The sequence below is a fragment of the Melanotaenia boesemani genome, chromosome 19 (genome assembly GCF_017639745.1).
Source record: "Melanotaenia boesemani isolate fMelBoe1 chromosome 19, fMelBoe1.pri, whole genome shotgun sequence".
Taxonomy (NCBI): Eukaryota; Metazoa; Chordata; class Actinopteri; order Atheriniformes; family Melanotaeniidae; genus Melanotaenia; species Melanotaenia boesemani.
This window is the reverse complement of record NC_055700.1, coordinates 9,783,135-9,795,720: the sequence shown is the minus strand read 5'-3', so window position 1 is coordinate 9,795,720 and position 12,586 is coordinate 9,783,135. Positions and strand designations below refer to the sequence as shown.

The window sequence follows — 12,586 nt, the reverse complement described above, 5'->3', positions numbered from 1 at the left end:
CTGATAGGCAACATGTGGTTTCTTCTCAGCACTAATCTGTCACACACGTGGTGTGCTGCATTCATGGACAAACCCACAACATGTCTCTCGTAGGAAGTATGATCACAGCACACAACTTCCTGTCCCTCTGGGCTATCGGGATGTTCAGACTCAGCTCACAGTGGAGGGAGGTACCCTCACACACACACACACACACACACACCCTCTCCTGCAAAGCAGGAATGACTCAACATCTTAGTAATCAACCACAAAGGCACACACTGTGCAACACTTTTATACAAGGAGTATTCAAGCAAACCAAGTAAAGTTTGGAAGACGCAAGCAGAGTCCTACGTCACTGAATGTGGAGCGCCCGGTGTGATACAGGCTGGCAAAGCACATCACTGGACCACACCCAGTACATTGTGACTCATCAGTCCCTCTCTGTTGTTGTCCATCCATGCCAACATGCCGACAGAGGGAATGCCAGTGAGAGGGAGGGAGATGGACAAGGAGGAGTGATCAAAAGGAGAAGAATCGATGAGGGGGATGAGGGGAATGAGGAAACACTCGTGATACAAAGAGAAGAACACAGAGATGAGTACATTGTAGGTGGGACTCACCAGCTCGACTGAACCATAGTGCTTCCTGCTGAAGTCTCCACGCCTGCAGCCCAAGTCCTCTGAGGCAGAGCTGCAATACAAACGAATGGTCAGACATGGACTGTTCAACCTAAACACCATATGTACAGCACAAACAAACTGTGACTTCTCTCATACACTAGTGGCAGCATCTGGTTTTCTCTTTATCTCACTTATTGGACTGTATCTTCTTCACTGACACTTAATTCAGACTATGTCTGTCTCTTCTTCGTTCTTGCTCTTTTTCTTTCATTTCTTCCCGTCTGTGTCTTTAATGGTGTGTCAGGGGCTTGGCTGGGAGCACAGGCCAGCCCAATTTTGACTGACATATGGGCCCTAATTGAATTAGGCTTTAATGATGGATGGAGACTGGCTGGGAGAGCTGACTGCTGGTTAAAACAGTCCAAACCAAACAATCCAACACATATAAATACAGAACTATTTGTATTTTCCCAGATATGAGTAACATGGGGTTAAAAATATATCTTGTCAATGACTCCTCAAATAGATGATTGCACATGAGAAGCAAAATAGTGAGTTTTTTTCCCCCTTTGGTTCAAATAAAATAAAAGCAGAACTGAAAAATCCAAATTGATCAATCTACACAAAAGAGATACAGTATCATAAAGCTGTTTTTTAACCTTTGATGAGTTGACCAAACTACCTGACTTACTGCTCAGATTTAATATTTGTAGATGCTGGGAGCCTAAATGAATGTTATCATTTACACTCTTAGTTGAAGAAAGTTTTCTTTTTTGAGTTATTACACTAAAGGGGGGGAGTAATAAACCATTTTTATCTTTGATCACAGCTAAATTATGAAGGAAATGTTTTGTCTTTTGCTATTTATGTCTGATATATGATATAATAATGTGAGAAGTTGGAGAGATAAAGAGAATTATATTACTTATTACAGCACAGTGACCCAAAACGAACTTTGTCAGAGACTCAAATTAAGTGTTGATGATCCGATTATCACTGAGCCTAAGCTTAAAGGACAGACTGGGTATAATTCTAAAATGATCAATTAATCTCCTTATATGCAACAAGCAGTGTTCTCCATAGCTTCCTTATAAAAACATTTTATTTCCTTGAAATACTAAAAGACATTCAAAACTGCTTGATTAGAAATTAGAAATGAGGCAATTTATGAAGAAACATTATCAATAGACATTAGGGGAACAGCATGCGTTTTCATTCTGCACAGTGAAAGGAGTGAAATGGAAAATGTTAAGAAAAGGTGTTAGCATAAACAGGTGCACTCCCTGTTTATGCTAACACCTTACACATGCTGTCAACATGTGAGCACAGACAGCGCTCAAACTGGGAAGGGAGGAAAACAATTGTGATCTCACAGCTCACAAAGTTTGATTTCAATTTGAACATCTGACATTTTTCTATTTATATTATTAAAATTATTATTATTACTTTTGGTATCTCATGGAGCAATTCTACAAATAATTTCCCTTTAAGTATTAATGATCTGAATAATCAGTGAAATGGAAATTAATTTGGTTGCAACACAGCAAGTGCATGAAGCACGATGGTACAGCTTTGTATGTGAGCTGATCATAAGGATACATATCCTCCTGTTATACCTGTATGTGTTTATACCCTTAAATATGACTCATAATTCTGTCCTGTACTGCCACAACAAGGGAAATATGCTACATGGGCATGTTTTGGAGAGGACAGTCTGACATCCTTATGAGCTGTCTAAACCACATTAAATGTCTTCTCTTAGATTTCTGAGCTTTTTAACTTTTCACCTCATCTCGCAGAGTTAGTGAAGCCAACCTCCAAATTCAGTCTCTTTCTTTTTTTTCTATTAAGGGTAAGGAATGATTGTGAAATAAATAGCCACCTTGTACCACTAAAGAGTGACAGCTGCACCCAAATGTATCTCCAACTTCCCTCAATTGCCTCTCCTGAACCAACACTGTATTACTTAAGCTTGCACTCCTGAAATTGACTGTCCCTGTTTACATAAAAGAGCATGCCCTACTTTTCCAGAAAGAACCATGGCCCCAGATATGGAATTGGTGATCTGCATTTTAGCTGCATGACACTTCTGTGATAGTACAAGAACATAATCTGCAAAAAGCAGAGATGTGACCTCCAGACCAGCATGCTTCAAGACAACATCATCATTGCAATGGTTTGAAATCTGGTCCATATAAATTATGAACAGAAGTGCAGTTAAGGTGCAGCCCATCACCTAAAGCAGGACTGACTTACTGCTGAGCTCTCGCTCCAAATGCGACCTCACAGCACAGAGAAACAGATTCGCCAAAAGCATCTCTCACATAATGCAGGAAGCCCCATCATAAGCAATGTCCAGCTCTATTACTGCAGAACTCTAAATTCTCATATGAGGACACCAGTTCCATATTCCTTCTTTTTATCAGAAAAAAATTGATTAAATATGTTGATTTTTAATAGAGCAGCCTTCAAACTCTGTCTTTAACTTAAAATAACTAAACAAATGATCTTTTCTTAAAAATTTGAATTAAAATCAATTAAAGTAAAATGTTTTCAGGGGCATCAAGAACAGACAATTTCAAGCTAGTAATTGTTTCAGCCGTTGCTGTTAGTCTCACTACTTATTATAAAAGCTACAACTGAGGACAAAAGAGAAGGCGGCAAGGTTTGCACATTCTGTTTATCAGATGTGCAAACAAAAAATAATTTGTCCAAAAAAGAAAAGACACACACACACACACACACACACAGGCATTTGAAGATATTATTGATAATAGTTGTCATCGGTGCAAAAGGGGTATTACTTATAAATTTGGCATGTTTTATAGTTTTTGCACACCTTGTGTTTGCAAGTATCTATCATTGTCAAAGTGCTTTTTGCTTCCTCTGATTCTCTGTCCGACACCCCCCTCTCTGCTTCTCACGCCACCTAACTTTTGCCTCTCTGGCAGGACTGCTCTTCAGGCAGATTGAGGCTGGTAATACATAATTCACTCTCAAGCTTTAAGAACACATTTGTGTGTCTGTACTACAGGATGTATCCATCACTGCTTCCTTACTCACTCTCATTCTGTCTTGCCTCCTGTGCACAGAGGTGATTAGGATGGCACAACTCCATCACCGCTTCTGGTGCTCCCACTTCTTCTATTCAGTACCCAGGTCACAATCTTTCCTACCCTATATGTTTCCTCCGAGAGGGAGGTCATGAAAAATCCTGCATGTTGGAGGAAGGTGATTAAGTGATATTACACCACCTACTTCTCTAAATGAAAACTGTTCTATCGCCCAGTGAAGCTTATCTCCTCTGGAAATGTCATGAGTTTGCAGCTTCCTGCAGTGCTTTTGGTACTTACGGATGGCTATTTTAAGTTTAATTAATCAAAATGTGACAATATGTGGGTATTATTTAGGGTGAGGTACTAATTGCATCACAACAGTCTGCTGGTGCACTTCAGCAATGTGCCCTTTTTTTATGCCCATGCCCACAGGAAATGTGCTGATCCAACACTGAGCATCAACACTGAGCATGTGCATTGTCAAATTTAGGGTTTTTCCCATAAAAAAAAAAAAAAAAAAAAAGGGAAGGGAAGGGAAGAAAGAGATACCTTAATGCGTGTAAGAGGTGCAGCTTGTGGTGTAATAAAAGCTGTTTGTGTCCAGTGTGGTTGCATTCATGCAAAACAGAAAAGAAATGTTTAAGCTGTACTGACACTTATTAAAGAGGTAGAACAAGCTGTATGTTCAAAGTGCTTTAAGTTTGATGAGGTGAAACTGTCAACAAAACTGGGGGTTGCAAAACATTCTCAGATTTCAAGTAGGAGTTTGTATGTAGTTTCAACGATATACAATCGTGTCCTCTGTGGTATCAAATTTGTGTTTAGAAATTAAAACTAATACAGCCTGAATACACTGATGATTAAAACTTGTTGCATTGACTAAACGTCAACAAGGTTGAAAACCGAAAATTTAAGAACACTAGAATTGTATAATTTTTAACAATAATGTTCAAAAAGATCATCATCTTGTTATGCAAGTCCTTTAAGTTGATAAATGAAACCAGGATATAGAAATGAAACAAAATATTATCCTTGACACTGAGTAAAATTATCTATACTTATGTGAACCCACTGACTATAGTTTAACATTTCTGGTAGCCATTAAACAACACTGTACATCACTTTGGAGGGATTTGACCAACATTTTATATGTATATATAGGACTACCACTAACAACTGATTTCACATCACTGACAAACCCACGACTGTTATTTCACCTTTGAATGAGCTGTTGCATCAATGAGCCCCAATGCCAGTAAGACCAGTAGATAACAACGTACAACTGGGTAATTTGCATGATTTGCATGATTTGCATGCAAACACTGAAGTCATATTTTCACAGATGAACGATGGACAATACTGTTTACACAAATAAGTCAATGAGGTGCATTACTTTTCATGTTGGGAGAAGCATTTGGATTTTGAAGTTAGGTTTGGTAAGGTTCCTTTGACCTTCTGAGTCAAAAGCTTACTAACAGAACCTTTCAAGTATAATTTTCAAACAGGGAAATTCTGACTTCTCAGTTCAGCATGTTAGCACTGGAGGCGCTGGTGTTCTACCTCCCTACTGACAAGCTGCCAAATACTTTTAAGACAGTCTATAGTATCATAATGGAAATCATTATTCTGCAGTCAAACTGCTCTTAGGTTCCTACACTACTACTTGAACTTTGCTCTCCACTGTACAGACATGTACTGTCCAACAGCCTAATGGATGTAAGCCAATGAAAAGTGACTCTCTAATCTCGGACAAAAGAGAAATAGAAAGCGGTCAGATGGATATTCATTACTCAGCTCCTGCTCTCCGTCATGCAGTACAAGGAAAAGTTACTAAAATATGGCTTTTGTCATAACACAATTGGTGCTGACATGCTTCATTTAGTAAAATTTAAAGAATAGATCATGCTGCCACTCATCAATATTAAATCCCCAACTGCTTCTAAAGAAATTAGTCTTCTTTTAAATACAGTGTGACTCTTTAATCAGTCTGCAAAGTGATTCTATGATACTGTGTTGGAAAGAAAACCCAAAACAAGTAATGCCACAAGGAGTACCAGTAATTCAGCTGATGGGAAATTAAATCGTACCTCTCTCTTAGACACAAATATATTAACAACCCTAAAAAACTGTACCATATAATATTGACTTCAGCAGTTCCATGAAATTATACATAATATTTGCTAAAAATTTAAATTTATTCAGAACTTTTTATTCAAACTGAATTCCGTGGAAACACGCCCTAAATTAATAAGGTGTGTAATAACAAACAGTTACAGTTCTGCATCTAAACTGCTTGCAGTGTTCACATTATATGGTAAATACTGCTCCTCCTTCAGCTTTCTCTTAAGACCTATGAATATGTATTAATAAATAAGTCACACAAGTGTTTAGGAATATTATTTTGATATAAAACTAAATGAGCTGGACAATTATACATTCACAAACAAGAATAAAGTAAACAAAATCACTCTATGATAGTATTATGATTATCTATTAAACCTTTCATATTATAAATGGGTATTTAAGAACTCCTTTCTCCAAAATTAAAATTGTAGAATGGAAAGAAATGTCTCAGCTTTTGGCAGTCCAGTTCCATAACACACATTGTCTTTTATGATATCCCTCACCGCAGCAGCGCTTCACAGCATTACTTTTGCGCGGTGAAGAGCTGCAGTGGTGGTATTTTCTTATCCTACAATGAGAAACTGGAAGTGAGCAGCTACAAAGCAACCTTGGACAAGAGATTAATTTAGTTGCCCATTTTCAGCCAGAGGTCTGAATTGAGTGCAGCCACATGCGTTATTCTGTCATACTGACAGGGGTGGATGCAGCTCCACTCTACCTTGAACTGAAAAGCATGATATGAATAATTTATATTTTTCCGTGTAGCATGCACACTGCAAAGCCCGTTGTCCGAGAAATAGGTAGCTCAGTTGACCAACCAATATTTTATCAAAAATATAAGCTTGAAAACTGCACATAAAGCCAGCATTGTATTTTGATTACAAGCTGTCGTGGCCGACGCTGTTGCCGGCGCCGATACTTCCAAACTGGAGACTTGTGGATTCAAGTGGCACGCAGTTTTCCTGCAATCCATCAGTTTAATAAATTATTCACTTAAAAAACTCAAATATCTTCAACTCGAGCAAAACTGTCTCTTAATAAAAACATAATTAGCCGATCAAACAGCGTAATGAGACACTTTTGCGCACCAACAAACGGTTTGGACACAGGAGCAGGTGTTCAGCATCTGGGCTGCATGAAACGCTGCAGGGATATGACAGAGCGACGACAGAAAGCTAAATGCATTCAACAGATGAGCATGGACAGGCATTCACACAAGTATGACCAGGATTTAGATTTTTGGGTTTGTTTGTTTTGTTTTTACCGCTGATTGAAAGTCAACAGTTTGTTAGAGGTTGGATCCACACTGTTCATGTCCCCATGCGATGTCAGTCCAGCGGACAAGTCGACAATAACAAACCGGTGTCTTCTTCTTCTTCCTCTTCTTCCTTTATGTTATTCCTGCTGCTAAAAGCGCAGGAACATTACTGCTGCGCAAACTCCAACAGCTGATCTCAAACCGGTTGGTGGTCCGAGTCCTTTTGGTTCTTCTCTCAGCACGAAACTGTTCACTTACTGCATTATAATGAAGCGGAACGGCTCTGCAACAGGAGCTGTGTTTACTGTGTTATCTCTCTTTCACCCCCCCACCCCCCGTCTCTCTCTCTCTCTCTCTCTCTCTCTCTCTCACTCTCTCTCTCTCTCTCTCACTCATTCACACTCATTCACATTCAATGTGCATTTCAGGCTTTTTTTCCCTATCTCTTCAAAGGAAAAAGCACCATTCAGATCAGCTTATCCTGCTTTGGGCTATTGCTGTTACATCACCGTCAATTACGCAGAGGTCTATCCTGGAGCTAAGTGATCTCAAGATACTGGAGTGAAGCTAGGGTTCGCCTCACATCAAGTAGGCTGTGTCTGTCTGTTAGCAGCACAGCTCATAATGTTATTTGATGAAAATTTCAGGAAATCTCAGAAATGGAACAAGAAACAAGTCAGTAGATTTAATGGGTGATCAGGATCACCGTCTGGATCCAGGAATTTCTAAAGGAAATAAAGGAGACTGGTATAATTTTGCCTTTAGAGTGTCTAACTCAAAAACTATTTACTTCAATGCAAGTCATTTCCTAAGTTTGGATGTGTTCTTTTAGTAATCTGAGTTAATGTTACTACCTGGTTAGACTCACCTTTAATGAAGGGTTTACGACTTTAACTAATAGTTGTAGTGACTGAATAGTTAATCATTTACTACTATTATATTACTGATGATTAATGAATAGTAACAAGACTTGAATAATTATTCCATTTGACAGCTGTTTCTATTTGGCTCCAGGACCAAAAGTAATAACACATGCTTTATTGCTCTCCACTAAACTGTCAAATATTAAGTGTTTCTGCTTCACAGTCTGGCAGACTAAATGATATTTTTTGATCAACAGACAAGAATTATCTCTCATTTAGGACACAAAGACCTCTGTTTCTTTAGCCTTGAAGATTCTCACCAGTGAATCCCTTGAGTGTGTCTCAGGTTTTCCCATAATCTCTCTCATCACACAGACCCCGATAATGATGAGCTCATTCATCTTCATAGTACAGATACATAGACTTGTAATGTTTCTCACATTGCCATTTCACATCATTTCACATTGTATAAAACCTGTTTGGTAACATGCATGTGTGCTTAAAAAGCTGTGAAACTACTGTTTTACTCCTTCTTTTCCTTTAAACACTATGGCACCGCTGATTTTGTTTAGGCACAAAATACTACAATTAGGCTAGATTTAGGGAAGGGAAAAGCCATGTGGTTATTACCTTTCCTTGTGTGGCATTTAGATTCTTGTGCAAATGTGAGATTTTAGTGAAAACAGAATTCTGAATTTAAAAGCTATCTTGTGACCAATTAGCATCCTGCATTGGCAGCAACAATTTGAGTCTTAGCGTATGTACAGTCAACAGTGGTGGTTCCTATTTTCTGATTGTCTTCCTTTATAAAGTTGGATGAAGTTTGCCTATGATTGATTGATGACAGTGTCCTTATTAAATGACTTCCTCTACATTTTATGAATGTGCCTGTGGACTCTCTTTGAACTTTTTAAATGGTTTTGTGTAACAAGCCATCAGCGTTTCAGCCAGGGATGCCTCTAGGATTTAAATACAGAGGGGGACTTAGCCCTGAAAATATGACATACAAAGCTGCTCCTTTCATCCAGTGCCAAAATCATTACAATGCCAAAGAGCAGTTATTAAGAGCAATTATTGTAGTGATCTTCAGCTACTGTAACGTTATTTTGGACACAAAGCTGAGTGGGACAAAGAGGACGCTACCAAGACACTCATGCTCCTTACTGAGTTCTTCTGGATATAATGTTTTAAATGCTAAATGTTTGAATAGAACAGCCACATACCTTACATAATTCCACTTCCTATTAGATGACTTCCAGGTCTATTTATCTATTCATTTTCTATACCTGCGTTATCATGTTTGGGAACACACACTTTTAGGTTTAATATAGAATCACTAATTAACATGCATTTTTTGGACAGTGGGATAAAGTCATGCATGCACAGGGGAAATACAAAGTCCAACAGGGCCCACCAACTTTATCAATAAAAACAGATTTTGCTGTTAACTAGCTGGAATTAGTGACTACTACTTACTTTCATCTTTAAAAAAAACTCTGTATGTCCATTTCCATCATGGATTCACAGTCTTACATGCAGATGCGGCTGCACTCAGGGTGACAGGTAGAAATTAAAACATGGAGCAATGATAAACAGACAGGATTTGGCTGCAGAGTCTTTAAATAAAAAACTTCATTGCGCTGTGTTCCAGACGTTGCTAAACAAACAATCACTGACATTGCAATCACTAAAGCCAGTAATGAAGTCAATACATTTATTTTTTTTTCAGGGGAGCTCAAGAAAATTTTAAGGTATCTCCAGACCCTAAAATAAGCCAAATAATGCCCATGAATTCAGCTATCTATCTATCTATCTATCTATCTATCTATCTATCTATCTATCTATCTATCTATCTATCTATCTATCTATCTATCTATCTATCTATCTATCTATCTATCTATCTATCTATCTATCTATCTATCTATCTATCTATCTATCTATCTGTCTGTCTGTCTGTCTGTCTGTCTGTCTGTCTGTCTGTCTGTCTGTCTGTCTATCTGTCTGTCTAATCTCAGATGCATTAGGAATGCTTTCCACTACTGTACCTGTGCATGCTAATTAACTGAAGGAGATGCACAAAGAGTAAGTTATGCGTACTCTAAGTAGAACTAATACATCTACTAATACATCTATGCTTGTCCTGTTTTCAGTCAAAATGTCTTTGAAATATTGATATTACACATGTTCATATTGAAATTACAATAAATTCTGATATATTGTGCGACCCTAGTCAGATGTAGACTTAGTCTAAGATGGTGATGTGTGACATGATGAATTCTGAGAACGGTCGGTCTAACACTGATTTTAAAATAAGAAAAAACGAAGCAAACTTATTGTGTTTAAAACATTGTCCAGAATTTTAAGAGTATTTTATACATTAAAGGCAAATAAAGTGATCTGATTGCTTGTTTGATGAAGAAGTGCCTTTGGGTAGTTCTATATTAGGCTGGGCATGCAATACACTGATGTGTGTAGATGCATCATTAATATTGGGAATTTGAATAGTTTGCAAATGAATAGTAATGAAATAATTATGATTTCAGACCTATGTACTCCTTTGTTTGAAAGAAATTCACATTCATGTACAATAATTTACATATCAGGTCTCTGGCTCATTTTTTAAAACATGTCCAGTTTACAGTCTTTAGGTATCGAATGGCTGATGTGTTTTTTTCTTTTAAATAATATCCAGAAAGCTACTAAGAAACAGGTGGTCGATGTCAATTTTCTTCTTGCACATGCAGGGTGTGAAGAAATCTCTTCAATATGAGGTCACACATTAAATTGATGGAGGACAGTTTCTTCCAAAATTACATTTTAGTATGAATTTACTTATTTTTATTTCCCTTGATTTAGTTTCCTTGCTTAGCTGCATGTGACAGTTATGAAGAAAAAGAACATTTCATTGTAAAATTTTGCAGCTTTAAAAGATAACTTTCCACAGGATGGGCTCTAGTTTTAGAGGTGTATGAAGAAGGGAAACAACTACAGAGACCAATAACAGTTTGTAAGCATTGTTTTTCACAAAAACTGTGAAACCGTTTAATGTCTTTAATGCATTAAAGATTATAAAAAACAAAGAATGGCTGAGGAAAATAATTGTCATGACAAAGAAAAAAAATGTCAGGATGAACTTTAATTCTTGATTCTGTGTTCTCTCTCCTTTTAATGTAAGTGCACACACACACACACACACACACACACACACACACGCACACACACACACACAGGTGAAATGTGAGCTGAGGTAAATCTGATACCTTCACAATAGCCCAGCCACAGCCTGCATGTGCAGCCCAGTCTACATATGCACACAATACATGAAAGAGTGCAGGAATGTTTGGCTCAGGCTACATGGCACTCAGCTGCTCATTAATCTTTAATCAGTAGAAACCCCCCTCTGTGGTTCTCCACATCGCAGGAAAACACCTAAAGCTACCAACACACTTGACATTCTCCTTTTTCTTTCTCTCACTGAATGTGACTACTTTTAAAAATAGCTCATGTTGAAATGCAGCTGTAATCTGTATCAGCCCGAAGCCTGGGCAAAATGAAGCATTTCTGCAAATACAACTAGAGAAGCTAAAGGCCTTGTCACGTTTAAGTCACGTCAAGATCGAGTTACAAGCAACAACCTGAGATACCTGAACACCTCTGACTCCAATTAAAAGCGGACACACACACACACACACGCACACACAAAAACATTCATACATCTTACATAAACACAACTTCATCACCCACCTCCTATGGTCCCACTGTGTCATCCACTAACCCTGTGGCCTCTGTAAAAAGATATCTATTTTCTAATGAATGCTTATGAGATCACTCTCATAAAGGGAAGTGAAAATAGGGAAGACCTCCTCCACAAAGATCAAGTTGTTAGAAATAACACTGTTAAGCCTAGAAAGTGTTGGTGTAATGTGATCACAGTCTGCTTTAGGTGGTAAATATAATCCACTGAGCCCACACATGCAAACAAGTACCAAATCTATAAAAAAAAAACAGAAAATACAACTGGATTACTGTTAACTGGAATAAAGTGTGTAAACTTGACTCATCAGTGTAGGTCTTTAATTGGAAATATATTTATTTTGATGTAAGATAAAGATAGAAAACAAGCAGAAACAGTCCTCAGCTCTAATGTTACCATGAATGTTATGTTTTAGTGTTTTCAATCCTCAAACTTGTCTAAATATCATAAAATGCTCAAACTTTTTATTGACACAGTTAATGGAAGCATAAAGGTGGGTTACATTAGACTCTCAGTAAGAGGACTTGTGTGGGACTGACACACATGTTATACTTTTTGAAATCGTGGGAGTTCAGTATGGCCTGCCAAGACCCTTTACACTGACACACATTTCAAGCGACACTAATGACATAAAAAGATTTAGACTTCGGTTCTTCCATCTGGGTAGGATTGAAGTGTTGTCAACATTGTGTGGAATGGGAGAACTATTTGGAAATGCATTGTATGATTTCATTGGAAAGAATCGGATGGGTTAAAGAGTAAATGTAGAACATTCACATATAGAGTTTGCTGTGTTAAGAGATGTTTGAATTGTCAGAACTTGAGAGTAATGCTATAACATAAAGGCCTTATATAAAAAAAAAAAAAAAAAAAACTTCTCCTGATTCATGCATTTCAGATTTTAGGAAGCTTAAAAGTTTTATGGCTCA

General features: G+C 37.7%; 1 protein-coding gene across 6 annotated transcripts in view; it reads right to left on the bottom strand.

Moving 5' to 3' along the window:
* garnl3 (GTPase activating Rap/RanGAP domain like 3) overlaps window positions 1-12,586 on the bottom strand; it is a 75,434-nt gene that overhangs the window by 44,254 nt on the left and 18,594 nt on the right. For 5 of the 6 annotated variants that reach the window (XM_041970353.1, XM_041970348.1, XM_041970352.1 and 2 more), the window contains one exon: window positions 603-672. In XM_041970353.1, the coding sequence (XP_041826287.1) occupies window positions 603-672 (70 nt within the window). Of the gene's footprint in view, window positions 1-602; window positions 673-7,046; window positions 7,332-12,586 lie in introns of those variants that run through there. The other variant, XM_041970351.1, reaches the window with a different exon arrangement.